The sequence below is a fragment of the Mauremys mutica genome, chromosome 12 (assembly GCF_020497125.1).
Source record: "Mauremys mutica isolate MM-2020 ecotype Southern chromosome 12, ASM2049712v1, whole genome shotgun sequence".
Classification (NCBI taxonomy): domain Eukaryota; kingdom Metazoa; phylum Chordata; order Testudines; family Geoemydidae; genus Mauremys; species Mauremys mutica.
In genome coordinates this window covers 73,088,512-73,114,530 of record NC_059083.1, presented here as the reverse complement: position 1 = coordinate 73,114,530, position 26,019 = coordinate 73,088,512, and the positions used below count along the sequence as shown (strand labels likewise).

The 26,019-nt window shown below is 43.0% G+C and overlaps 1 protein-coding gene across 1 annotated transcript; it reads right to left on the bottom strand.

Moving 5' to 3' along the window:
• Positions 1 to 1,086: 1,086 nt before the first annotated feature.
• LOC123346252 (phosphatidylcholine transfer protein) lies at positions 1,087 to 24,434 on the bottom strand. The gene is made up of 6 exons (XM_044983547.1): positions 24,185 to 24,434; positions 9,624 to 9,741; positions 4,883 to 4,962; positions 3,960 to 4,131; positions 3,228 to 3,295; positions 1,087 to 2,684 (listed from the first exon to the last, which is right to left on the bottom strand). Exons 1-6 carry the CDS (start codon positions 24,323 to 24,325, stop codon positions 2,619 to 2,621), a joined length of 645 nt encoding a protein of 214 aa, XP_044839482.1. The 5' UTR covers positions 24,326 to 24,434; the 3' UTR covers positions 1,087 to 2,618.
• Positions 24,435 to 26,019: the final 1,585 nt, after the last annotated feature.

The following is a 26,019-nucleotide window of genomic DNA, read 5'->3' as shown; positions in this document are numbered from 1 at the left end:
ACCAAAAAGGTGGAAAAATTTTACTAGTGGCCTCAGAACTTCCATACACTCCATTGAGGGCATAGAGGTGGTTTACAGCCACTTCTGTCCATGTCCCTGTCCAGTGCCTCTGAGAGGCCCAGCGCAGAATTTCAGTCAGGCAACGTCGTGTTTATTATGGTGGAGCCTAAGCACCAACCAAGAACGTGACCCCATTGTGCTAGGCACTGTTCAGACATGGACAGACAGTCCCTGCTGTGAAACACTTACACTCTAAATAGACAAGACATACGCAGGGTGGGAGAGAAATGGGCAGAACGAACAAGCCGAGTGAACAACACAAGGGCAGAAAACGTCACGTTAGTTTGATTTTTGGGTGGGTTCACTTGGGCAGGGATAAGCAGAATGGAAAAAAGGAAGGAGGCTGAGGGGGCCACGGTAGGGGAAATATGGGGTGAGAGGGGCCCATGTGAAGTGAAGCTGAGGTGAAGAGATTGTGAGGGAGGTGGAGGGAGAGGAGTAGAGCAAAGCAGCCAATCAGCACAGGGCAGAGAACGCCCAATCAAAACTGGATCAATATTCCTATCAGTGGGTCAAATTAGTCACTAGTGTATCTGCACTGACCTAAGTCTAGAGAGAAGTGAACTTCACTATATGATGCCACGTGTGTTTGACTAACCTTCAAGCCTGTTAACTTGCATTTTGTTTTGCATCAAAGGCACTAGTTAGACTGATGGAGTAACTGTTTACAAAACCAGGGACAGATTCTCAGGTGTGATAAATTTGCTGCTTTACAGCACCTGAGAATCAGTTCCAATATATTTTATATTATGGCATTTTCAGCTTCGCCTAGTGGAGAAGCTCTGAAGTCATAGCTGACAAGGATTACTGTTTACAACATAAAAAAATAATCAAGCTGATTAATCAATTTACTCAGGCCTTTCAAAAAAAAAAAAAAAAAGTCACACCATCTCAGTGTTCATGCTGAAGTGCAACTGATGATCTGCCATGTCCATTAGACAGCATTAAGATGGCTACAAGTGCAAATGATTAAGGAGCAAAACCTTTATAGCAAAGATTTTTTTAAAAGCCACTCATACAAATCTGTAATTGCAAGGTTTCATTTTTAATTCATCAATCAACTACCATTCAGAGCATATAAGGTATAAAGGCAAATAACTTACATCATTACTTGTATATACAGAAATGCTGAGAGGTCTTGTTAAGCTTTGCCATTCCACCAAAGGCTGTGCATCTGGCTAGATTAACAGCATGGGCTATGTCCCTGAGATCATCACCTTTGTGAAAGTGTTTTCCCTCAATATTCTCCCCACACAGACACACCCACATGGAGGTGCGACATGTGATTTTTTTCCTCTTTTACTGGGATTTCTTAAGTTATAGCATCAGCTGGAAAGTTTGGTTCTTGGCCTTCTCTCCTTGTATCAGACTTGGAAAGAGCCATTGATCTCCATGTCAGAATCAAGAACAAGGAAGCAGAACCTTAACATTAGTCCCTAGCATGACATTTAGGAGGTCCCCTGATAACACCTGATATTGGGACTAAAAGGATTTTAAGTTATAGTTGATATCTGAGCTGTGTTTCCTCACAGAGGTCTTCCAGGTAAGGGCTTGATAGGCTTTTAGTACACTAATTGGTTTTCATTAGAGCAGAACAAGGAACTGACTCATTTGGTCTTATTTCATCACAACTTTACTTATTACATGTACATCCCATCCATCCTCCCCTCAACTAAGTGGATGTGGCAAAAGCATGGTAGCTACATGATAGATGCAAAGATGCCAGTATTGGGACTTAGCCAAATGCCTGTTTAAATGCAAATGAAAGACTTGATCATAGCAAAACTCTTAACTATACCCTGTAATAGCATGAGTCCCAGTGCAGGCTGTGGGTTATTTATCAACTCGTATAGCAAATATCCTCCACATGTATGGCAGGCAAGCAGGATGTGCATTTCTGATCAATGAATCTCAGCTCCAAATAAATACAGGATAAAATTTAGGAAAAGGAGGGATAAAGAAACACACTTAGGATCATGGAACGTATCCAGTACATTAGACTTGAGAGCGCCTTCAAGCAGCAGCCAGTTTTGCCAGAAGGACTTCATTAGCAAGGCAACACCTGCCAGAACCGGTTACCTAATGTGTACAGAGACATGATTCACCACAAGAATCAAAATTTACTTTAAAAAGCTGCCATTTTAGAGTATTCTCCTCCAACAAGGAGTAACAGGCTCTACTCTCTGTTGAAGATTTAACATAAGCCAGAGTTCCCCTAATGGGCCTATGGTAGAAAGCATACCGAATATGAGCAGGGTGTGGGTGGGGGAGAATGTGATAAAAAGAAAGGAAACCATTTGAAAAGCAGGTAATAATTGCATCAGCAGTTGAAGCAAGGCTGGCCAGCTATCTAGCTGAAGAGCACAACAGGTGGCAAATGAAAAAATAAAGGCTTGGCAACTTTGAAGGCATATGCCAATGGAACCTAACTATAATGGAGTAGTAGATCTCAGGAGGTAATTTCATCCAACAATGTTTTCACAATAGTAGTCCTTGGAAGCATCCAATTTTGGGAATCAAATCAATAAACAATTCAGAGAAAGACTCGAGGCAGCAACTCAGGTTTTCTTGCAATAATTAAGGCAAGCCTTCTGCAGGTCTTTGAGGAAAGCAGGTACTCCACTCTGTTTTGAAGGAAAAAAAAGTGTAGAGTGGTTATTCTCTGATGATGGTCAAAGACACTGCAGACAAAAGCTGTATATAGACATCATTTTACACTACAAATATTTCAAGAGATAACAGAAGACAGTGTTTCCAACAAAAAGATTAAATTTACTACAAAGCAGTAAATTCTGTATTTGTTCTTAGAACATCACACCGTATTTCAGGAGTTTGCAACGTTACTGAATCTGTCTGCTCATACTCTGAAACACGAGTGTGTCTGTCCACAGTGGTGCAGAAACAACTCTGGTGAGTTTAGTATAAAGAGTGAGCTTTCTTGAGGTGTGGGGAAAGGAACAGTTAGAGAGACAGAAAAAGAAGAGACGGCTATCAGAATGGAGGCCTGAAAGACAAGATAGTAGAGTGGCCAAGAGGGAAGACGACTTCAGATGAAGATTGGCTGATCTTGTCTGATTTATGGAGGCCAGATTTGGATCCAGTGGGTGGATTCTCAGGAATAAGTTAAACAGCACAAAGGAAGATATTGCCCCCAGCTTCCTGCTTACCTTGGCTGCCCAGTTAATGAGCCATGACGGAATCATGCCACCAGGATTATCAAAGTAATACATGTAAACTTAAAGGGAGACAGAAATGGAAGGGAACAGAGATTATTATAACAACACAATAATTAGCAGTTTACTTGCTTGGCTGCAGCTATATTGATTACAACTACAGTTTTTGCCTGACTATGGAATGCAGGATTTAGCCCTGTTACATACACATATAGTTACCAAATAAAACGTTTTTTTCTTAACGATCAACTTTGTCCCAAAACATCCTTCAGTCTATTTATAACAACTTCAAAATCAAGTCCACAGAGATTCAAAGGTGACTTTTCAATGAATGAATTGTTCACTGGGTTGCCCACTTTCCAGTTGCTAGCAATGATCAAAATATAACCACCAATATCCAAAGTTCAAATGAATGACATCTGTTCTTCATTTAGAGAAGGGAAATGACGGAGTGGACTATTCTTAATTGTGCAAGTCCAGTGGTGTTACCCAACACATGAAGTCCCACGTAACATTCCCAGACACGCTTCTTTCAGAATGGATTTTTGCTGATTATAGAACTCTTGATATACGTCTTTACCATATCCTTTGCATGTAACTTCAAGTCCTTAGCCTTGCCTGCTTTGATGGTATCTGAGATTTTACATTTCATTTTCTTAATAAATGCAGAATAAAATTTGAAAGCTTGCTCTACTTTACTTAGCTGTAGTAAGTAATATTTCTTACCTTTGGATCCGGTCTTGCCATCACTGGCAAGCACCAGACTTTGCACATAACTATTTACTCTGATAATCCCAGATTTTTCTGGACACTGAGGAAGAGACACACTTTTAGCCAGCATAACCCAGATCTTCTGCCCATCAACCTCCATATCACGACGTTCACGAAGATACACATACTGTATTGCAAGTTAAGAAAGATACCTAAAGATGAAGAAAGATGCAAAAAAGAGTATAACTGGGTCCAACAAAGTAGATAAGTCCATGGAGGATAGGTTAATCAATGGCTATTAGCCAAGATGGTCATATATGCAACTCCATTCTCTGGGTGTCCCTAAACCTCTGACTGTTAGAAGCTGGGATTGGAGGACATGGGGTTTATCACTCAATAAATTGCCCTGTTCTGTTCACTCCCTCTGAAACATCTGGCACTAGCCACTTTTGAAAGACAGGATACTGGGCGAATGGACCATTGGTCTGACCCAGTGTGGCCATTACGTTCTTATACAACTATGATCGGTTTCATTATATTATTATTAACTTGTATTACAGTAGCATCCAGCAGCCCCATCGTGACAGACACTGAACACAACAAAAAGGCAGTCCCTGACCTCTTTCAATCCACGTTTCACTTCGGTCTATTAAATGAATCTTAGTGTTTGCATTATTGTAGGGTCTGATCCTGCAGACTCTCGCACTCAAACATGCATTTCATTGAAGTCAACATGATACCCAGGTGAGTGATTCATGTTGCACAAGCACGAATAAGGACTGCAGGATCAAGCTTTTAAACCCTTCCTTCTCTTCTCAGGTTTGGCTCTTCTACACTTCAACTCCCACAGTAACAGACAAGCAAAACTCTTACAGCTGCCTGCATCTGGACTCTTGAATACGTTGCTTTGCCACCCGGACAAAGATTTGAAAGGATACATCTCTGTTTGACAAAGGGAAAGGGTACTTCACTTCCCAGTAGATTATTCTCTTCCCATCATAAATCTTCTCACTCAGCTCTACAATTGGCAAAGAGGGGAAAAAGTGTTGGCCATCACTGAGTTAATTCCAGCTGTAACATTTATACATATACAATACCAAAACACGGCTTAGACTAGCAGTAGCAAGAATTTAAAAAACTGGTTGCATCTCAGCGCAGTTATACTGAGATATGCTAGGTCTAGTTTAGCCAGGTCAAGAGAAAAGTTTGTTTCCACTGTAGACAGTTCCATTCAGGAATGAGTCAAACTCCCTCCCAGAGTTCATTCAAAGCCTGTCCCACCTGTGCATAAGCATCTGTTCCTTTAAATGCACCTTGTGCAGCTAGAAGTTCAGAACAGCTCTGTTGTTGAACATGCATTTGAAACAAAACAGGTAATGACTTTATATCCTTGAGAGCCAGTCCAACCTAACATGGAATTAGAACACGTGGCAAGTGTAAAAGACTCCCAATTAAAGCGAGTGATGAACAAAATTGAGCGGGGTGGAGGGAGAAGAGAAGTTACTCTTTTAAAAATACCATTTTTGTCATTCGTTGGCAAGTGATAAGTTAACTCTGTTCCAGAGAGTTACCAGCAAGCACCAACGTTTGCTCTGCATACTGGAAGCTGAAATAGGAGGCAATCCGAGTGGGAGAGCCTGGGAACAGAATCAGAGTTCAAGGGACAAGATGACTCACTAAGGAGATCAGATGGGAAGACAGTAGCGGGAAGGAGAAAGTGAGGGAGCTTAAGCCAAACTCTAATCATTGGAGGTTAGAAGGAAGCTTTCCATGGAGTAAGTTATCCCCCGCCCCAACTGTCCACTGTAGGGTTTTCTTCTGATGCGGCCAATACTGGCCATTGTCAAAGGCAGAAGACTGGACTACAAGGATCCTGGGTCTGAGCCACGATGGCATTTCCTATCTGACCAGGAAGGCAACTATGTCCACTGATGCCCCTGAAAAAGACAAGATGAAGGACACACAAAGAGCAGTCAGTATAAGTTATGTGTGGCCAGATTGTGGCCACAGATGTTAACAGTACCAGTGAGTTAGCACCAACAGGGTTATGACACTAGTGTGTTCTCGTATCAAAAGAAGCAACCACTGTAATATTTCATGCTGGAACCATTCCGCTGTCTCCTAGGAACTCCCACTCCCAACCCAAGGTAGCATTTGAATGATACATACAGTGTCATGCTCATGCACAGCTTCTTGGGCCTGTTTACAAAATGGTTTTTCCTCCTGTGCTACTTTCAAAGCCATGCATTTACCCTTCCAAATGAACAAAGAATGGGGAGGGTGGCTTTCATATGGGAAAGAAAATTAAAGAGGAAGGGGGTAATGGTGCATCTAAAAAGAGTAGAGTTATCACTATACCCAGTGCATATGTATGTACCAGGTATTCCACACAAAAAATCCCATTTCCATTCCCTAGCCCACTTGTAATTTCACTAACATTTAAGATGTGCACACAATATGCTGCAGTCCCTGCAATGCAATGACAAACCACACAGTATCGCGTTTTCCACCAGAGGTCACTGGAGTATTAATTTGTCGCCTTTTAACTAATGCTTTAGTTGAATTTTTCTTAGCTAAAATGCTAACAAATGAGTCTCCCTCTTTTTCAAAAGAGGTGTCAATTTGAGATCTGCATTCAAATACCTGGAGAGATTATTTTAAAACTTGCTGTGTTTCTTTCCTAAGAGTTAAACTTCGCACAATGGTACTTACGAAAGCCATATACACCCGTGCTCCCTTTCAGTCTATTCCAGAGGACAGGCTGGTCAAAACTGGCCAAGCAGAGAAGGCATTGGACAGAATGACCAAACAGAACTTCATTAATCCATTCTGAAGAGCCCAAGAGATCAATTTTCAGCATAATAATGTCACACTTGCTAAAATGCAGCATTCCATTTTATTATTTTTTCCAAACAAAAAACCCACCAAGGCTATATTACAAAATGTACTTCGCTTAGTCCACAACACTGTTCAGTTTTGTTTATAATACAGAACGTAAACGTTGGGTAGCTCAGCTTGCTAACGCGGGGACATGTTGGTAATGGACCTCGTTTCACTGCAAAATTTTAATAAAATGCTGTAGCGAAGAATGGCTGATTTCTGTATATGAGCCATGAGCATGTGAATTATTACACTGCGCCATAGGAGTGTGTGGTCCTTTATAGACAAAGGCAAATCTACAGCTTAGGCCTGGTCTACACTTTGGGGGGGGGGGGGGAGAAATCGAGCTAAGATATGCCACTTCAGCTACAAGAATAGCATAGCTGAAGTCGACGCATCGTAGATTGACTCAGATTGACTTTCTTCACGTCCTCGCGGCACGGGATCGAAGGGTGCCGCTCCCCCGTGGGGAGTTCCAGAGTCGATGGGGAGCGCATTCGGGGATCAATGTATCACGACTAGATGAGACGCGATATATCGATCTCTGATAGATCAATCACTACCCACCGATCCGGCGGGTAGTGTAGACATACCCATATAGTCCAAAGTCTCGATGTTGAGATGGAGATCACTGTAGGATGAGGCCTGAATCAGACCCAACGTAGCAATGCTCTGCGTATCCCAGTCTTTTGAAAGCTCAGCCCACTTTTCAGGAAAGCAAAACCACCTTCAACCCTGCCATGTGTTGTTACAGGCCTAGCCAAAAAATGAGCTATCACTTAGAATAGATTGTGTAAGATTCATAATATGGCGCTTGCTTTCTTACATGCTTTGATGAGCAGTAAAATTGTTAAGAGTGTCGATATTTAAAGCATCACTGATATCAGTGCTAGCACCCTTTGAAACAAAGGGCATATTTAATGGCTCCAGTTTTCTGCTATCTATCCAGAGTACTTTAAAAAGAAGCACTAAAGTAAGCCTTCTGCCAACAGGGAGTTAACTTGTCCAACCTTGGAGTATGAAATATCATTAAGGCAGCAATTCTCAAACTTGTATCAAATCGTTGTTTCAAACATACACAAGTTCTGGATACCAGTTCAGGGAGCCAGACTTTTTCCCCTAGTCAATGAGGGTGTAGAGGCCAACCCTGCAACATTATCTACATTTTAGAATTTAAAGGGTGTAACTTCCCAACTGCTTCCTTTCCATTCTCTTAGAATAAAAAAGGCATTATAAAAAGATATCGGCATGTTGGCTTCAGACACTGTAGGTTGTAGTTGCCTTAGCTATGTGTTTTACAAACCAGAATCTGATGAAGTCATTTAAATGGAAAAATTAGAACGATCGGTTGCTATGTGTCTTCGTGTACGATACCGTGAACGAATTAAGGTTCCACTTTAAGCTTCTTTGGGGTATGTCTTTGCTAGTAGAAAAGGTGAGTGCCTTTTACAGTGAAATAGCTATCGTGTGTTAGCTCACACCCATTCTACTAGCGAAGCTACAGGCTGACTGAGATCAATCCCTCGTTTTCCATAGGTTAAGCAGCTCTCCACAATACTGCCCAAGGTGCAATCAACAGAACCATTCAGGCTAGAGCCCCCACGGTTTAAAAATAAGAGAGGGCATCTGGCAGGATTTTCCTTGGCTTTCAAACTTGCTCCTCTGGGCCCCATTCAGGAAAATACTTCGTGTAAGTTCTATTGACTTCAGTGTAAGCAAGTGCTTGAGTCCTCGCCCCTCTAGAGTCCAGGTCTGTTAGTCTTCCAGGCACTGCAAACTCCTCTCACCCTCCCTCCACCTCCTCCAGGTGTTTGCAGAACTAGATGTGCTGAGGGCATGGGAGTTTGTTGTGTGGATAACGATAGCTGAAGAGTTATTGTTTTGGAGGTGTACTGTTATTTCTGGGGAGGCCATTGTAGGTGTTCTAGGTTTTTCAGTTGGATGGTCACTATTTTTGTAAGCACCCAAGAAGGTGGGATGGTTGCCAATGCCTCCTCCCCCAAAACAAAGACATAAATAAAAGTGCGGCATATGACAGCTAACCCTGACCTCACCACTGTCAAACGGGCCCCCCAAACTACCACCGCGTTGACCGCTATTCTGAGCATCTGATGTCAATTAGGCCATCTAATGTTATAGTTCAAAGCTTGTGTTGACCCAGCCTCCAAGTGACAACGCAGATGGATGAGAATGTGAGCACCAGCACTGTCACTCAGGCTTTCTGGGGACAGTCTCACCAGGGAAAGATGTTCCCCCATCGCCACTGCAGAGTAATGGTTTAGGTGCCAACCTACCCCTTGGGAGACCTGGGCTCAACTCTTCTCAGACTTCTGACACCTTAGGCAAGTCACTTAGCTTCTTTGTGCCTGAGTTTTGCCCAGCTGTAAAATGGGAATAATACCACTTCCACCTCCCTGGGTGCTGTGAGGATTAAGACACTTGCAATGGTTAGGCACTTGGATCCTGTGGTAATGAGGGCCATGTAAGTACTTCAGAGTGGCAAGGACTGATGCTGTGGGGTGCTCTCTCTTGATATGTGAAGTTTGGCTGTGACTAGGCAAGAATTTCTCTCTTATATGCCACATTTTTACTTATTGGTATAACATTAGGTGATGAGCGCTTTGGATAATCTGGCCTCAACTGTAAATGCTGAGCACCTGAAAATGTGACCTCGAGTACTTTGGGGAACATGGCCCTAAGAGAAGAGACAAATTTTAGAAAGCCTTCCTGGGGGGAAAAAAAAAAAGTTAAAGATAGAGCTTATTTTTAAGCTTTAAAAAAGTAATTTGATTTACTCACCTTTAACATATTGATCCCATTGTTTTCTGTAGTCTAAATCCATATAGACATCTGCAAGCAACTCTGGGGGACAATCGGCAAGGCCACCAAAGATTTTATACTCATAAAGTCCTGATTGCTGTGGAAACGGAACAGACGAAAAAAGGCATCACACAGGAAAGGGAAACATTCTACTGCATTGAAAGCAGCTGAAGGAAGCAAGGTGGGGCACTTATTGCAAACCTACGTAAGCTGGGAAAGCAAATCCTTTTAAAAACAATCCCCGATGCAATCTTTTTGCAATATGGCCTTGTTTTTAATGTTTGTATATGGAAGTGTAACAGTCAGACGCCTTCACACAGAGGCGCTTCATAATAATTCTTTTACTCACATCAACCAGTGCGTTACTCCACAAATAGTTCCCAGGAACTCAGTGGGACTACTTGAGGTAAATGGCATTATAAAGGATAGGAATGATCCTGTTCCCATTGACTTCAGTGGCACAGGATCAAGGTATCACAATCTGACCTATAAATAGGTTTTGTTGTGAAACATGACTAGGTAATGCATGACCCACGGTAATCACTACTGCTGTAAAAGGTTAAATACCGTGGAAACCTTATTCCAAATTTTGATGTTTGGTTGTAACACAGGCTATACCTATGAGTGAGTCATATATTTTGAGAGTCTTGGATATTAGCTGTTTTCCTTCTGCAAGCATCCTGAATCCCAGCCCTCAATTCCCCTAGCACACAATTTCGTGTGTTAATGCTTTTAAAGTTTCACATAACATATGGAAATTCCATCTGCACATATGGAGCAGCGTTTACACTATTGTTACTACTACGTCAGTACTAATTAAAACAATGAGAATAATATTTTTTAAGTGTCAACTATAAGATCGAGCAATCCCAAGGGGGTGGGGAATGTTATGGCTATACAATGGTCTGTGTGAAAAGAATTGTTGGTCTTTGTTCGGGGCCTACCTGTCCACACGACAAATCCACCACTGGAATTAGAACGTTCAATACACCAAGCGACAAATAATGGATGGACATGTAGTTTCAGCACCCTCATCCTGAGAGTTGCCTGTTCCCTGAAGAGTGTAACTGAGATCACAATCTGGCCCACTAGTTCCAATCCTAACAGCCTGGGTAATCCCATTGACTTTAATGGAGTTGGACAAAGTGACTCAGAGCCCATTTGGGATAGTCTTACTTCTGTTACCCTGAATGTAGCCTATTCTATGGTTAACACTTCATTCCTGGGTGCCAGTGTCGCCAGCTCAGCCTTTTATATGCACAATATTTAAAGAGAAGGAAATATTTTAAAAAAGATACAGCGTGATTACATTTGTAATAAGGCAGTATTACTATTTCCATTTTTACAAGACTGTCTCAGGCTAATTTTGGCAAAATGGTACACTTCACCAAGCCGACATCCAAGTAAGTCCCTTGCAGACAGCTAATAGGAATGATACACTGAATCTACAGTTATCCAATGGCAGCGGCTTTAGAAATAGATTTTAAGACTAAAAAGAAGCAAGTTGGGAAGCTGATGACATGTAATTTTGTGCATTTCAAAATATCCCATCCCTCTATGGAAGACCTTGCAGTTGACCTTGTCAGTTATTTCAGGTTTTTCCAACCATGCCTACATTTCTTCCTGAAACAAACCTACAGTCCCAATCTTGCTAGAATACCTCTGTGTGTGTGGTTTCACAAATGTAAGCAGTGGCATTGTACTTAATGGTATCATTGACACCTGTGAAAGTCAGTCACACATGTAAGAGTCTGCAGGATTGGGACCTGAGTGTATTCAGCTTAACACACAATTTGGTATATTCAACTTAATGTGCAAATTTAGGGACCATCTGGTCCTCAGAGATGCATCCTGAAAAATAAGTTACATCTTTCACCCTACAGTATGTACAGTAGTTAGCTTTACAAGAGAAGCACTGAAAGAGGTTTTAATGATTGAATCTAATTATATACATCTCCTAGTTTGGATATTAAAAGGATATTTTAATAAATAAAGGGATTAGTATCAGGTAAGAGGATATTTTTCCTTATTCCTACAAGGATTCCAAACACTCTCCCTAATTTTAAATTTTACCAGTAACTTCCTCTCCACCCACCCCCACCCCACCCTACCCTTTGGGAGAGGGTTATGTAACTTTTGGACGTTAGAATGAGTTCTTACGTGACAGGTTCCATTGTGTTCATAAAAGGTCATGAAAAAAGCCACAGGATTCAGGAGCTGTCCGTGTTGTTAAATATTAAAAACAAAAACAAAACAAAAAACCCACACGTAACAAAGACATTCCTGACCCTTACCCTGTCTTTCCACTGACAAGAGACAACAAAATAACCAGTCTACACCCTTAGTCTGACGGGTGTTTTTCCAGTCCAGTGAAGATGGCAGCACGAGCCTCCCTTATTTGGTCACCAACAATTTGCCAACTCCTTTTTATATACAAGAGGAAGCCAACATTTGATACATTCCGACAGCATGGTGTATTTTTCCGCTATTTCCCCCTCTCGTAAATTTGGTTCCTCTATTACTCATAAGAGCAAATAAAAATGTAGGGACACTTTCACAGGATCAGGATTCCCTGCAAACACACTACCAAAGGTGATCAATGCTACTGAACTCGTAATGGAATCTTCTGTATCTGATCCTGATCAGATGAAATAATATGACATTATGGAGAACAGTGGTAGGGCATGCCCATGAATCATCTTTTGTTAAAGAGAGAGAGAGAGTATATAATCACCATCATTATTTTAAAGCACACACAACTAAGGCTCTGTCTACTCTGGGTTGTTCTGTCCCTCCTTCCCCTCAATACCTGTTTAATTTACAATGAGGGAGTGCAAACTCCCAATGTGAGCGGCATTGGTCCCAGTTGAGGCTTGTACCACTCTAATTTATCCCAGTAAACTACTGGAGCACATTGAACCAGCAGTGTGTGTCTGTGTTAAGCATTTACACTGGAGTAGCTATATCAGTGTAAATTACTTTAGACTAATCAAATCCCAAAAGTTAAGTAAATGCCCCTCCAATTAACAATTATATTTCCACAAGTAGTACAGTTAAACTCCACTATCACGCTAAGTTTATGATCAACTTACAAAAGCGAGGAGATGCCCTATAACTGCTCTTTTCATTGTATGCAATGAAAGATCTCGACTTGCCAACATGCCTTTGGCAATGATGAAATGCTGAAAGCTTGCTGACAACTCCTCATCCAGAGTGTGACGCAAAGGCAACTGACAACAGGCGAAAGAATCACATTGACTTCAACAGACTGTGGATCAGAGCTATAGGCATGTCTATCCAGACGCAGTGCAGAACTGACCCTAACTTTCACCGTACCAAGCATACGCACTACTTCATTGGACAGACTTTCAAATTTACAGTTTTGAGAGGTAACTATCCACGGTCAAATGCAATGTGGGGTTGAAGATTTTCTTCCATTTAAACAGTTTATCTGCATTTACATTATAAAAAATACAAGGCAGGATAATCAATCACATTTCCCTAATCCCACTAATGGGCTAGGAAACATTAATTGTATTCCCTTTGTCTCTCGTATAATAGCTCATTGCTATTCTGTTGCAGGAAGAGAGTCATCTTTATTATTCTTTTGCTGGATCCCTTCCAGTTTCTTAGTGTCTCTTGACAACCAACAAACTGAGCCTGCTGAAAACTATAATCCTGCCGTCAACATCCATAACTTAAGCTACTAGATAGTAGAGCAAGATAAAAAAAGTTTCTCTCACTGAACCCTTTATCCCCCTACTGTTTATCTGCTTGGGAAAACAAAAGCCACACAGCACTTCCTTCTCATTTAAGCTTACAATGGCAGCATCCACACATTCTAAATCCAGTGCTGTTTACACACTTCTTCCCTCTCTCCCAGCTTGTCTTCACTACAGTGTTATCTTGAGGTATAACTCAAGTGTTGCCCCAACCTGACTCCCATTCACACTACCCTCTCTAGTTTGAATTTGGTGGTGCTTTAAACAGGAGCCAGCTGGCCTATTATGGAGGCGGGTCGAATCTCAAGTGCTGCCAATGCTTGAGCTAACAATACAATGGGGACAGAGCTACTTTGTGCTGCTAATGAAGTCACTCTGTGCTGACTGAGTGTTATTTCACTATGGAGCCACTCCCACTCACTTGGGCCATCCTAAACTACCAGATGTGCCCCTTGGGTGACAGATGAGAGAACCTGATACATAGCATAGCCTGATCCGCATATAACCAATAAGGAGCTGTGGGTCTACAGTTGAGAGTCCGACTAACTACCTGTCCATGTAAAAAATTTCCTAGTTACGAAAACAACCCCCCAGACAAGAATCTGTGTCAATTAGCACGCATGAAGGAGCTTGAGAGGGACTACACTGCAAAATAACATTCAAGCAGCACAGAGTAGCTGTATCCCCATTGCATTACTACCTGAATTGAGAAAGGGTTTGCTTACCAGAGAAGCTTAGTCTTAAACATCAGAGATTTCATCAAAGCCTTCAACTGCATTCATTATGCAAGAGGACAATCTGGGCTTCCCAAAAATATAGAATCACTGGTTAAGATGCTGTATGAAGGTTCAGAATGCTATGTAAGGGCAGAAAGTGGAGAGACCAGTTGGTTTGATATTGTCCCTCCCAAAGATGCAGGTCAATCATAACGTTTTGTGAATTAAATGTTAATTTCGACTGACTGCTTCAGTCAAAATGAAAAAAACCTGCCGATGAGCTGAAATGAATCGTTCTAATATTACCAACATAAACCGTTTTGATATTTAAGGCTAGATGCACAAGGGGATTTAGGCACCATTCACAAAACAGGTGGTAGTGGCAGCACCGCCTTGTATCTAGTAGTCCAGCAGTTAGGGCACTTCCCTAGAACTTGGGAGGCCCAGGTTTAGTGCCCTACCTCAGAGCTAGAAAGTATGTTCGCTCTCTCCCCTGCGGAACAGCTTCCAGAGGACAGACAGAGAGACCCACCACAGAATATCCCATAGCCTCTGGACTAGGGCGACGTTGTGTTGATTTTAAGGTGTTTATAAACTCTTTCACTGTCCAACATTAAAAACAGTAATACTTAGGTTCAGGGGTTTTCTTCTACAGAGGCCTTGGTTTTATTTCGCTCCTCGGCAAACCCCCCAAAGCGTTCATTCTCAAGTTGAAAGTTTATTGATCAAACACAAGAAATTAAAACAAGCATTTATACTGAAACTGGAATTGAGTGATTATGCAAAACAAACTTAAAGTCTCTTTCCTTTTGGAGATCAGTCTTATTTTCAAAACTAACCTTTTGATGTGAAGGGTTAATTTTACCCTCAGTCCAGATGTGTAAAGGGTACTCATTTCGCCTGTTTCTAATGGACAGGCAGATTGATGACGGAGGAGAGATGGAATGGAAAAGGCGAGGGACATATGGCTTTTGTTGATGTTTCTGGAACACTGGACAGCTGGTCAGTCACAGATGGATGCTTTGGCTGTTAGGCCAACCACAGCACCTGTTGCTCGGATCCTGGTTCACATTCCAGTCAGGGATGTCACCTGGTTGAGTCTCTTCTCCTTAGACGGGGCAGGGCTGTGGTCATCTCATCTTGCTGTGCAGATGCAGGGCAGGTGATTTTACGATTTGATGAAAAGCCAAGAGAAAGAGGTAGGGGGGACAGAACAGGATCTTATATGCCTCTGCTATGCTGGCTGGCTGTTAGGTATCCCCCCCACACACATCCCCCCAGATGGGTAAGGACAGGATGTCATGATGATTTTAAGGACTCAAGTGAGAAACAAAGTTCCTTGAACAAAAACAAGGCCTAATGGCCTCCCTCTGAGGAAGAAAGTATTTTGATCTGCTCTGCTCCTGCTGTCTCAGGCTCAGGGAAGATGAGGTGAGTGGAAGATGCCCTGGGAAGACAGTGATGATTTTCCCTCCCTAGTTTCTTTTTAAACCCCAAAAGGGAAATGCGTGTAGCATAGTTAATCCCCTCATTATTCTGTCCACCGAATAGCCACCACACCAATTTTGTTTCATTCATTTCTGGCTCCATGTCTTCCATTTTTACTAAGCATGATTTCAACAGTTCTTGAACCTTATCAGCGGGCCCTTTTGGTTTGGACTAATCCAGTTTGTGCGTCTGGGTCTCTTGCACTTGCTCGTAACATTCATCATTGACAAACAACTTGACTTATTTTCCATGATTAACTTATAACCTTTTTTCCTGCTTGAAAATTATTGTGAGCTGTTATGAACTTGTACATCTTGTTTTACATATGAGCTACAACTGGGGCCATTTTTTAGGCCTGATAGTCACAGCAGCACTCGTCTGGGAGGGAGGGGCACCCTGGGTTCAAACCTGGATCTCCCACATCCCAGGTGAGCGTTTTAACCACTTAGCTACTGGGTGTAAGTGAGGATGACCCCACCCCATCCCCTCCGTTCTGTGATTCAAGCCCTTTATTTTGTTTGCTTTTATTTATTTATTTTTAAAGTCAGAAATGTCCAAACAAAACATTTCATTCAGCACAAAACCAAATTTTGAATTTTCAGTGAATCAAAGTCAGAAAACTTTTACTTTCTATTCAACTCAATCCTAATTTTCTTTTACTCTTTGCAACTGCCAGCAAGCAAACATTTGCACAGCTCTATGCTACAATAACCAAGGGTACTTGCCAAATTATTGGATTTTCTCAAATTGCTTACTAAGGTTTAAATTATTAGATCAGGTTTCGCAAGGGAAATGGAGGATCACCCTATGCTACAGTAGATGTGTATGCAAGAGACATGCTGAGAGACAGGAATTTATAATGAGTTCAAGGCTAAAAGAGCCTGAAGACAGAAACTCAAGATTTCAGAGTCACGCACCAGCTAAATATTTAGGTACACTGTACAACCAGACTAAACTTAGCATCTTTATTATCTTTTTTCAAAACATGACCTTTGTATACAATCCAACCTCAACTATCCAAACACTTGTCATGTCTCCCCAGAGATTCAGAGAAGCTACATTTAGATAATTGTGGCTGCATTTGTCCCTTCTCCCAGGATTCACTGCCAACTGCCAAGCCGTCTACATTCAACTCAGCAGGCTTTGAAGCCTGCTCTCTCAGGTACGCCAATTCAGTTTCAGCTTTAGTCCATTGGAAACACTGGAGCTAATCAGCTGAAATCCAGAGTACCAGCCAAATTTGGCCCAGTCTTAGCCCAGCACAGACTTAAAGCCCACTGAGCCTGTTTCCCCTAGTTATGCCATCCTCAGTTGTTTGGATAGTTTACATTGTACTCCCAGTTCTGCTTCTTCTGATGTAACCTATAAGACATTCTATCCACACTAAAACATTATACCCGGGTACAAGTTCCATTATGATCTTGCTAACTCTATGCAAAATATCAGGCATTTTCATAGAACTGCAGCCATTAGCAAGAGCTAGTTAGAGAACTAAACTGATGCCACATCAGCCAGAAAATGTTACATACTTTCATCTGCAGAGTGGAAATGGATTTTGACCAATCATCCTTTCCCTAAGTTTTAGGCACTCAGCACAATCCTACAATAAAATCTAAAAGGAGAAAATTCACAGGTGTAAAAGATCATCTGCGTGACGATCATTGTTTTGTTGACGTGTACCCGCAATTCCTTTAAGTACAGCCTACATTTCCAATCCCACCCCCCAAAGTTTATCCATTTCTGGGCAAACATGGAGAATCCTAGTCATCCCTTCCCAACAACCCCCCTATTCACACCTCGATTTCAGTTTGATATTGGAGGGTTATTCTTGCATCTGCAACAAATGTCATTATGAAATGCAAGATTATGAAAAAATTCTCCAAGTACCTTTTATTTTATTTTTCCTTCATACATTTTAAGGTCAGATGAGACCATTAGAATGTAGTCTGATCTTCTGCATGACCCAGTCTAGAATTTCACTGAACGATTCTCTCTCTCTCACACATACCCACACACAAATTTATCCTCAGAAACAGCCCTACAAGGTGGGGATAATAAAAGTTCCCTATTTTGCAGATGGGGAACTGAGGTACAAGAGAAATCAAATGACTTTAGATCAGACCCTTAAAGTAAAGGTGGGGGTTCCTGCTGGTCAAAGATACACCAGAGCCCCCATTTTCAATATTTAAGAATTTTCATCTTCAAAATATTTTTCAAAGGGAAAACATTTTTTTTTTATTCTCTCATGATTCCTCCAGAGGTAAGTCAATAAGGGCCCAGTGCTCTTGATGTGTCTGCAGTAGCGCATGCCTAGTGAGATAGTAGATTGAATGCAGGCCTAGTTCCATCCAGGGTCAACCGGAGGGGGGGGGGGGGAAGAAGAGTGTTTAGCAAGCTTCATAGCATAGCACAGCCTGTTGAGTCAGGACTTTAAAATAGCGTACTGGTGAGGGTCAAGTTAGATAATAGTCAGCAGGAGTTCTATTGAATTCGTTTGAAAGTGTCCATTTTTAGTGACTTATACCACCCAGTTAAGAGTTATCCACCCACAGTTATCAGACTATGTTGAGATTCTGCACCATTGCACTATAATTGATTTTCATGACAATTTGAAGTGGTATATTTTTTCCTATTAAAAAGATATATAAAAATCATAAAATGGGAAATGGCATTTTTTTCAAAACCATTTAAGAATTTTCACTTGTTTTCCCCCCCCAACAACAAAAAGCAAGCTTTGGGAGGTTCCCCACCCTCTCTCCTTCCCCTTTTTCAATTGGCAATTATCAGGGAGGGGGAAGGGAAAGTGTGAAGAGAAAGAGAGATGTTGAAAAAACAAAATTTCAAGAGAAAATTTAAAGTTTCTCCTCAGAAACAACTAATATTTTATTACCAACTTTACTGGCAGCTACTATGCGGTACCCAGCTACTCAGACAATGCGTTTCCCCACACTTCTATCCTCCCCATAGATTCCACCAAAAACACTGCTTATATTATACCTCTTTCAAGTACCTGACAAACCTCATTACCTACCTATTTACTGTGTGTACGCCACACACTGACATGCTTTCATTTCGGTACTACAGGTTACCACTCCCATACTATAAATAGGGGGATACATTACCACACAGTGACAGAAGAAAAACAGATTACCCTGAAGTGACAACTCTATTTCTTGTAATGGGAATGAATCAGACTTTCCCCAGCCACCCTTCCCCTTTCACAGGGACCCGGACGACCTATTTGTTTGCTTTCTCCTTTATGTTTTCCTTTTAGGAAAGAACATCCCAAGAAACAGGGCACCTAAACCACCAGAGTCAAGAGGTGGTGTTTCCTGAACCCTTTAATCCCTTAATTTGTATTTTTTACTTCTTAAAAAGCAATTACAAGACTTCCACGTTTTGATCTCACTATTCCTTAGAGAAACCTTTCAGAATTTAGGGGGAAACATGTATATTTATGTGTAGCTGAGCAGGATGTTCCAATGCTGAGGACACTATGTTTGAACCTATAACTGGAATATTTTGTTTGTCTAACCCTAAACCATCTTTCATCTGCCATGCCTCCAAAACAAATTAATTTGGGGACAGCAGTGTCTCTGTGGAACAAATATGATCCCCATTTCGTAGACTGGTGAACTAAAGAACTGTTCAATTTCTTAGGCCTTAATCATGCAATGAGATCCAATAGGCAGCTTCTGGAAGCTCTACCATGCTGCATTGATATCAGTGAGATTCTACAATGGGATCTGAGTAACTATCCACCTCTCTCTCTCTGGGCGGTCACGAGGTTCAATCAATCACAACCTCTGGCGGGAGACAGAACGCGAACAGCTTCCCCTGCTGAAAATCTGCCAGAATCAAGAGGTACGTGAACTATTTCAGAAGTCTGCAGCTCCCCTTCCTAAGGATGCTCACAACATGAGAGCCCCATCACTGCCCCTTCCTCTGGCCTTACTAACAGGTAGTGCAAAGAGATCTGCCGGAGCGCTTCAAAAGCATCCTGCCCAGCTACTGATCACATTGTCATTGGATACTCCCACACTGTCCCAGCTGATCAGGCTAGGTTTCCTCCCAGCCCAACTGCCAACTTTGCTACCATAGCACACTCATCACTTCTTCCTGCACCTCAAGCGAAGTTTTTGCAGCACTCACATGGAAGGGGGGGAGAAAAAGAAAAAAAATAGCAGAATCAAAAGTGCCATCGTATTATTCCCAAGAAGCGTCCCGGAATGGTGGCTTTTGGTACTCAAGCACACTGCAGGGGACTCAAGGTCGACTTGCGTTACAGGCTGTTAGCAGGAGGTCTCCATAAGCTGTTCCCCAGGTTCTTCCTCACTGTGCTTTGCTTGGCAGCCTCCACTCAAGTGCAGAGGCAGGAAGGGGAAGCTGAATTTTGCACATCAGGGAGGCCTGTTCTTGGAAAAAGACAGACCAGCAGAAGATATTTAATGTTGACGAGGAACGGCAGCCATCCCCAAGTGAGAGAAAGCCCAGGGGGAGTTGGAAAGGGAAAAGGACCAAGGGACTCATGAATAAATGGGGGAGGCTCCCATTAATTCCAGATGTTGTTGACTCTAATACTGTACCTAACCCTCAAGCCAAGCTAAGGATGTTGCGTATGCCAAATACAGAGAGATTTCCTCCAATACTAGACCTCGTTGCCCGAAGCCCTTTATAGCTGTGGCCAGGGCGTTGCTCTCTAGTGCCATCTGTTGTGGAACATCTTTATTCCCAAATAAATAAATGCCTGCCACAAGCGTAGGAGAGAAAGGGCATGTTTACACTTACCTCCGACACGATCGATCCAGCAGGAGTCGATTTATCACATCTTCGCTAGATGCAATAAATCGACTACCAGTTGACTCCAGTACCAGAGTCAGAAGCGTAGGCGGAGTCGACGGGGGAGCGGCAGCAGTCAACCTACTGCAGTGAAGACACCGTGGTAAGTAGCTCTAAGTACGGCGACTTCAGCTATGCTATTTTCATAGCTGAAGTTGCGTATCTTAGACCGACTTAACTCATCTCCCTCCCACATGTAGACCAGGCTAAAGAAATCCTGGAGCACTGGGCCTGGTGCAAGATTTGAGGCCTGAACCAGAGGCTATGAACCAAAGTCAGGCTGTGTATTAAACAGATCCTTACAAGTTCACTTTGTCATACATTAACTTGGCAACGTTGTTGCTAGCATACTAGGCACTAGATATTTATGGAAATTCATTCCAGAAGGCTAGTACAGATACATCCCAATCTAGTACAAGAGAAGACGGTTTGACAGAATAATGAATAGGGATGTTTTGTCCGAAATATCAGGAACAAGGGGAGGTTTTTAAAAAAAAAACAAACCCACCACAGATGTCATGAAACATGTAAGGTGGTACGTAAACTGTTTATCCCAGTTGTTTGTCTCAGTCTATAAATGTTGAGGTACCTCACCTTAACCCTTTGTGGGACCAAGGGGACAGCAGAAACTCCCGCCGCTGACTGAGCTGCTCCTTGCCACTGGGCACTCATGTGTTAGTGTACCTGTAGCTCCCATGGAATGCTAGCACTGTGCCTTGGGGGAAATAAAGCTGGCCAAGTGCCTTTGTCATCGAACTGTGCCAGTATGAGTAAGATCTTTATGAGTAAGATCAAGGTCTACTGGATTAGCAGGGTACACTCTCTGCTAGTTCTGATAAGACCAGAGTTCCAAGGACAGGAGCACTGAGCAGTTGGAACAGCTTTATTAGCAACAACTTTCTTCAGCAACAATAAGCAGTGAGAAATACGAGAAGACGACTACAGTGGCTGTGAGCAGAGACCAAAGTGATCCTCTAAAAGGCTTTCAACCCAATCCTGAAGTGGAGATTGCAAGAGTGCTGATGATGGCTCTTTATAGAGAAAATGAATGCTAGTCCTCAGCAGGTCAGCTCAGGCAATTTAGGAAAAAGGCCTGCTAGAACTTCAAACTGGCCCAGCCTGATATGACCATCAGGCTGCCACTCCTTAGACTAGAGGGTTTTTTAAAGCCCAATTTAATAACCAAATATACCAAGTTTCATAGCCATAGGAGCCAGCAAAGGGGAGAAATGGGGAAGAGGCCTTCACTGCCACCAATGTTCAGGGAATCAAGTTACAAAGCAGCTCACTGAGAAAGTATAAACGTTATATATTGGTAGGTAGTCATGAATCAATTCTCTGTTACTGTTGTGACAGCCTCTGACCATATTTCTAGTCCTTCCATTTCAGTTCAGCTTACCTACACCTAGCAAGCTATTTGGATCTAACCAAACCTGGACTGTTTTAAATCTGATTAAGTGTAACTGCTAATGTAAATATATTTCCTAATTCAGTTTAGCTAAGTCTACCTTTCATAGTTCAAGATAATTTGTTTTGAGAATTAGTCCACATTTGATCTACAGTGACATACAATTTGATTAATTCTGCATTTTTAATAGCTCTTAGAGCATGCTGAATGATACAAGTTGCAATTAAGAGGCCACTGAAGCTAGAAAATCATATTTAAAAGCTATCTTTACCTGAATTACTGATAGCATCGATTATTAAAATCTATTTAACTTTTAAAGTGTCATTTATTTTTGATTATTTATGCCATTTACTTTTTATTTTATTTTATTTTAAGTTTTAAAAAAGAAAACAGGCTAGTTGGCTTTGTTTCGGTCAGTTTCAAGCCAATTTCTCTTTCCCATTCTTGTGCACTACCAAAACATTGCAATATTCAGATTGCAGAGACAGCAGGAAACAAAACTGCTTCCACGGACTTTTTAAAAATAAGTCGATGAACAATTTTATACCAATACTAGATTCTGTAAAGCTTCACTCCACAAAGCATCATAGTGTTTAATTCCAGTGCAACAATAGCCCTGACCTGCTAAGTATGCGATAAGAAGAGTAACTAAAACTACAAAAATGAAGACATTTTGAAACCGTATTTGAACCTAATTTTTTAATAAGTCAGGAAAATGGATTAGTTACCAAGTAACAATAAAGAATCACCTGCCACTAATTGAAAATCAACTGCAAGCTAATTTTAAAGATAGATTCTAGCCTTGAACATTTAAAATGGGATTTTGATGCCCAGTTCCATTACAATTAATGAGATTCTGGAGCAAAACCAACTTAGACAGTTTTGGACATCTCAGCCATAATCTTCCCTCAAAACCAAGAAGTGAAGATTTTAATGCTGATAGGGGATTTATTACAGAATTTTCTGAAGCTCTCCTTGATTTAGGGCCAGGATCTTGATGATGCAGCCAGCAGTAAACATCATCATGAGCTAAAAAGAGAAGGCGATGGAGACAGGACATGTACTTGGAAAGTTATTAAAGATTCTAAGATCAGGAATAGATGGAGTAATAAGTCCCCTACCTTTCCTCCTTAAGGGAGCCACTGTCATTCTCCCCTGAAATAGATTTGTATTGGAGGGAAGAGGAAGGGGGAAGACAGGTATTTCCCACTGAAATCAGTAAACTGCTTCCTTCAGACTAAAAGACTTCCTCTCACCAAGCAGAGCCCTCCATCAGGAGTTTCCAAATTACCAAGTGTGGCTAAACTTTAAACTCTCGGTAATCTGCAGGCTCCTGCAGCAGCTTTTAGAGAAACAGGGGCAGCTTTCCCTATCAGCAGGTAATGGCATTAGCCTGAAAGCTGCTTTCTGTGACCCAGGAGACATTGAGCAAGTGGTGTTAGAGCTCAAACAGATGACAGAGAGGTGTGTGGCACAGGAGGGCATTTCAGCCTTTCTAGCTGATCAGCAGAACATCTCCCCACTTTTTAATATCTAGATAAATACACAAGCCCCTTCCACCAAGAACATGGATACTCCTCTACAGAGGAGTTTTTAGGCGATAAACTGTCTCCAGCTAGCAGTCAATCCTACTTCGATTCAGTTATACTGATGACAATCATTCCTGCCTCCCATCAATATACAGGGGGACTGTTTCTCCCTAGATATAGGGGATACCCGGTATTCACCTGCTGTAGCTATAGATATGCACGCATAGACAAGGGATAAGCACTTCCCCCTCTCCCCTGAATATAAGGGAGCCATCACCCGATATATAGATACCTTCCCCATTTATATAGGGAATGCCCCTACCCAGCATAGATGCGGGAACTGGATATAGCTTATGTATTGTGAATGTTCCCCATATATAGAGGAAATGACCATGTTTTATTTATATATATGAAGTGCTCCCCTCTGCCAAATAATGGGGTCCTTCCCCCTTTCCCGTATGTAATGAGAATGCCCACTGCATAGGGCAGGCCACCTTGCCCCACATAGACAGGTGTGGGTATAACTCCCTGTACAGCTCTCCTGTATGGACTTTCGCCCTTTGCTCCGCAGACACAAGGAGCACTTCTTCGTTGAGCTCAAGTTTGTCCCTTCCCGCCATGAATATAGGGGGGGTGCCCCCACTTCCCCGTGTCTCCAGTGAAGGCCCCCAAAATAGGGGCCCTCCATGTGCCCCTCCTCTCGCAGAGGACACCACACCAAACCCCACAGATGGTGAATGACTGACTGACTGAACGCCCCTCCCCCTCGGACACAAGGGACACCGTCCCCCTTCCCCCCGTGTGCGTGGGGCCGCCACGCGAGCCCCCTGCAGGGTACCTCGTGGTAGAGCCGGTGGATACTGATGCCCATCGTCTCCACCAGGAGCTGCCAGGCTCCCCCTGCCGCCGGCGCCGGCTGGCTCAGCTCCCGGCCGGCGGCCTGGAACTGCTCCTCGGAGAAGCCCCGCTGCGCCTCCATCGCCCGCCTGTGGGGGCCGGGCCCGGCGCGCCATGGGATAGCCCCGGCCGGGGCGGCGGCGGCCAATCGCGGGCCCCCGGCGCTCGGCTCGTTCCGGGTTCCGGGAGGAGGAAGCGCCGAGCCCCGGGCTTGCCGCGGCGTGGGGCGGGGTCTGCTCCCTTGCCCGCAGCGCGTTAGGCTCTCCGCCGGCGGGGCCTATGCCCCTAGGGGGCGGGGGGGACCACACAGCGAGTGTGGGGAATGGGGGTAATAGGAGCCTGTGTAAGAAAAGACCCAAAATTCGGGGCTGTCCCTATAAAATCGGGACATCTGGTCACCCTAGCGGGGGGGGGTATATAGGGGGCAGCCCTAGGCAGGCACAGAGGGGGCATTCCCTGCCCATGTACGGTATATTGGGCTTCCCCCAATGGATATCAGGGAACACTCCCCCTCCTTCCAGGACCGTCCTCCAGCATACATATGGGACACTTCCCCCAAGGTATATAGGGGAACACCCCCCTGCTCCAAGCACTGCCTCAACATACATACGGGACGCATCCCCCAAGGTATATTGGGGAACACCCTCCTCCTTCCAGGCACTTGCTCCAGCGTACATATGGGACATTCCCTGCCCATGTGTAGAGGGACTACTTCCCTCAGCATATATGGGGGGACTTACATATATAGGGGATATTATCCGTTCCCCCATCCAATGTATTGTGGGGCATTCTCTTCCTCCCTGCCATATAGGGTCCTGCCCCATCCCAGTTTGTGTATAGGGTCACACCCTCCCAACCCCATGTATAACTCTTATGGCACCTTAGAGACTAACAAATTTATTTGAGCCTCTGAAACATGTATAACACTGCCACCCCACATATATAGGAGCAATCTCCCTCATGGGCCATTTGTATGGTAACTGTCTCCCTCCACATGTATAGCGGGGACACTGTAGCATTGCTTTGTCTGTTAAACAGTTACCACATTCTGTCTGTGGTGCAATTTCTAGGAATAAGTGCAAATGGTGTCAATGCAGTGCTATGGTTTAGAAATCAAAGGGGTATAAGTAGAGCCCTACCAAATTCACAGTCCATTTTGGTCAATTTCACAGTCACAAGATTTTTAAAATTGTAAATTTCATGATTTTAGCTATTTAAATCTGAAATTTCACAGTGTTGTAATTACAAGGATTCTGACCCTAAAAGGAGTTTTGGGGGGGTTGCAAAGTTATTGTAGGGGGGGTTGCAGTACTGCTCTCCTTACTTCTGCACTGGTGCTCGCTGTGGCGCTGCCTTCAGAGCTGGGCAACTGGAGAGCAGTCGCTGCTGTCCGGGAGCCCAGCTCTGAAGGCAGAGCCGCCACCAGCAGCAGCACAGAAGTAAGAGTGGCATGGTATGGTATTTCCACGCTACTTCTGTGCTGCTGGTGGTGGGGCACTGCCTTCTCCTCTGAATTTAGCCCCCAGTTTGTAAAGTGCTTTGGGGTCTCTCGGGATGAAAAGCAATATAAATACAATGGACATGTTGCTATGGCAGCCTGTCACAGACAGCCACAGCAGCCAGGGGAGCAAAATTGGGCAGTGCATGTGGAATAGTCTCCATAGGCTGTACTGCTATATTAAATATTGTTCTGCTCACACAGCTCCTCCTAGATTCCCCTGCTTGGACACAGTATCCCTTGGTTAAGAAAGATTCCAGCAACCCTGAGCTACTAAC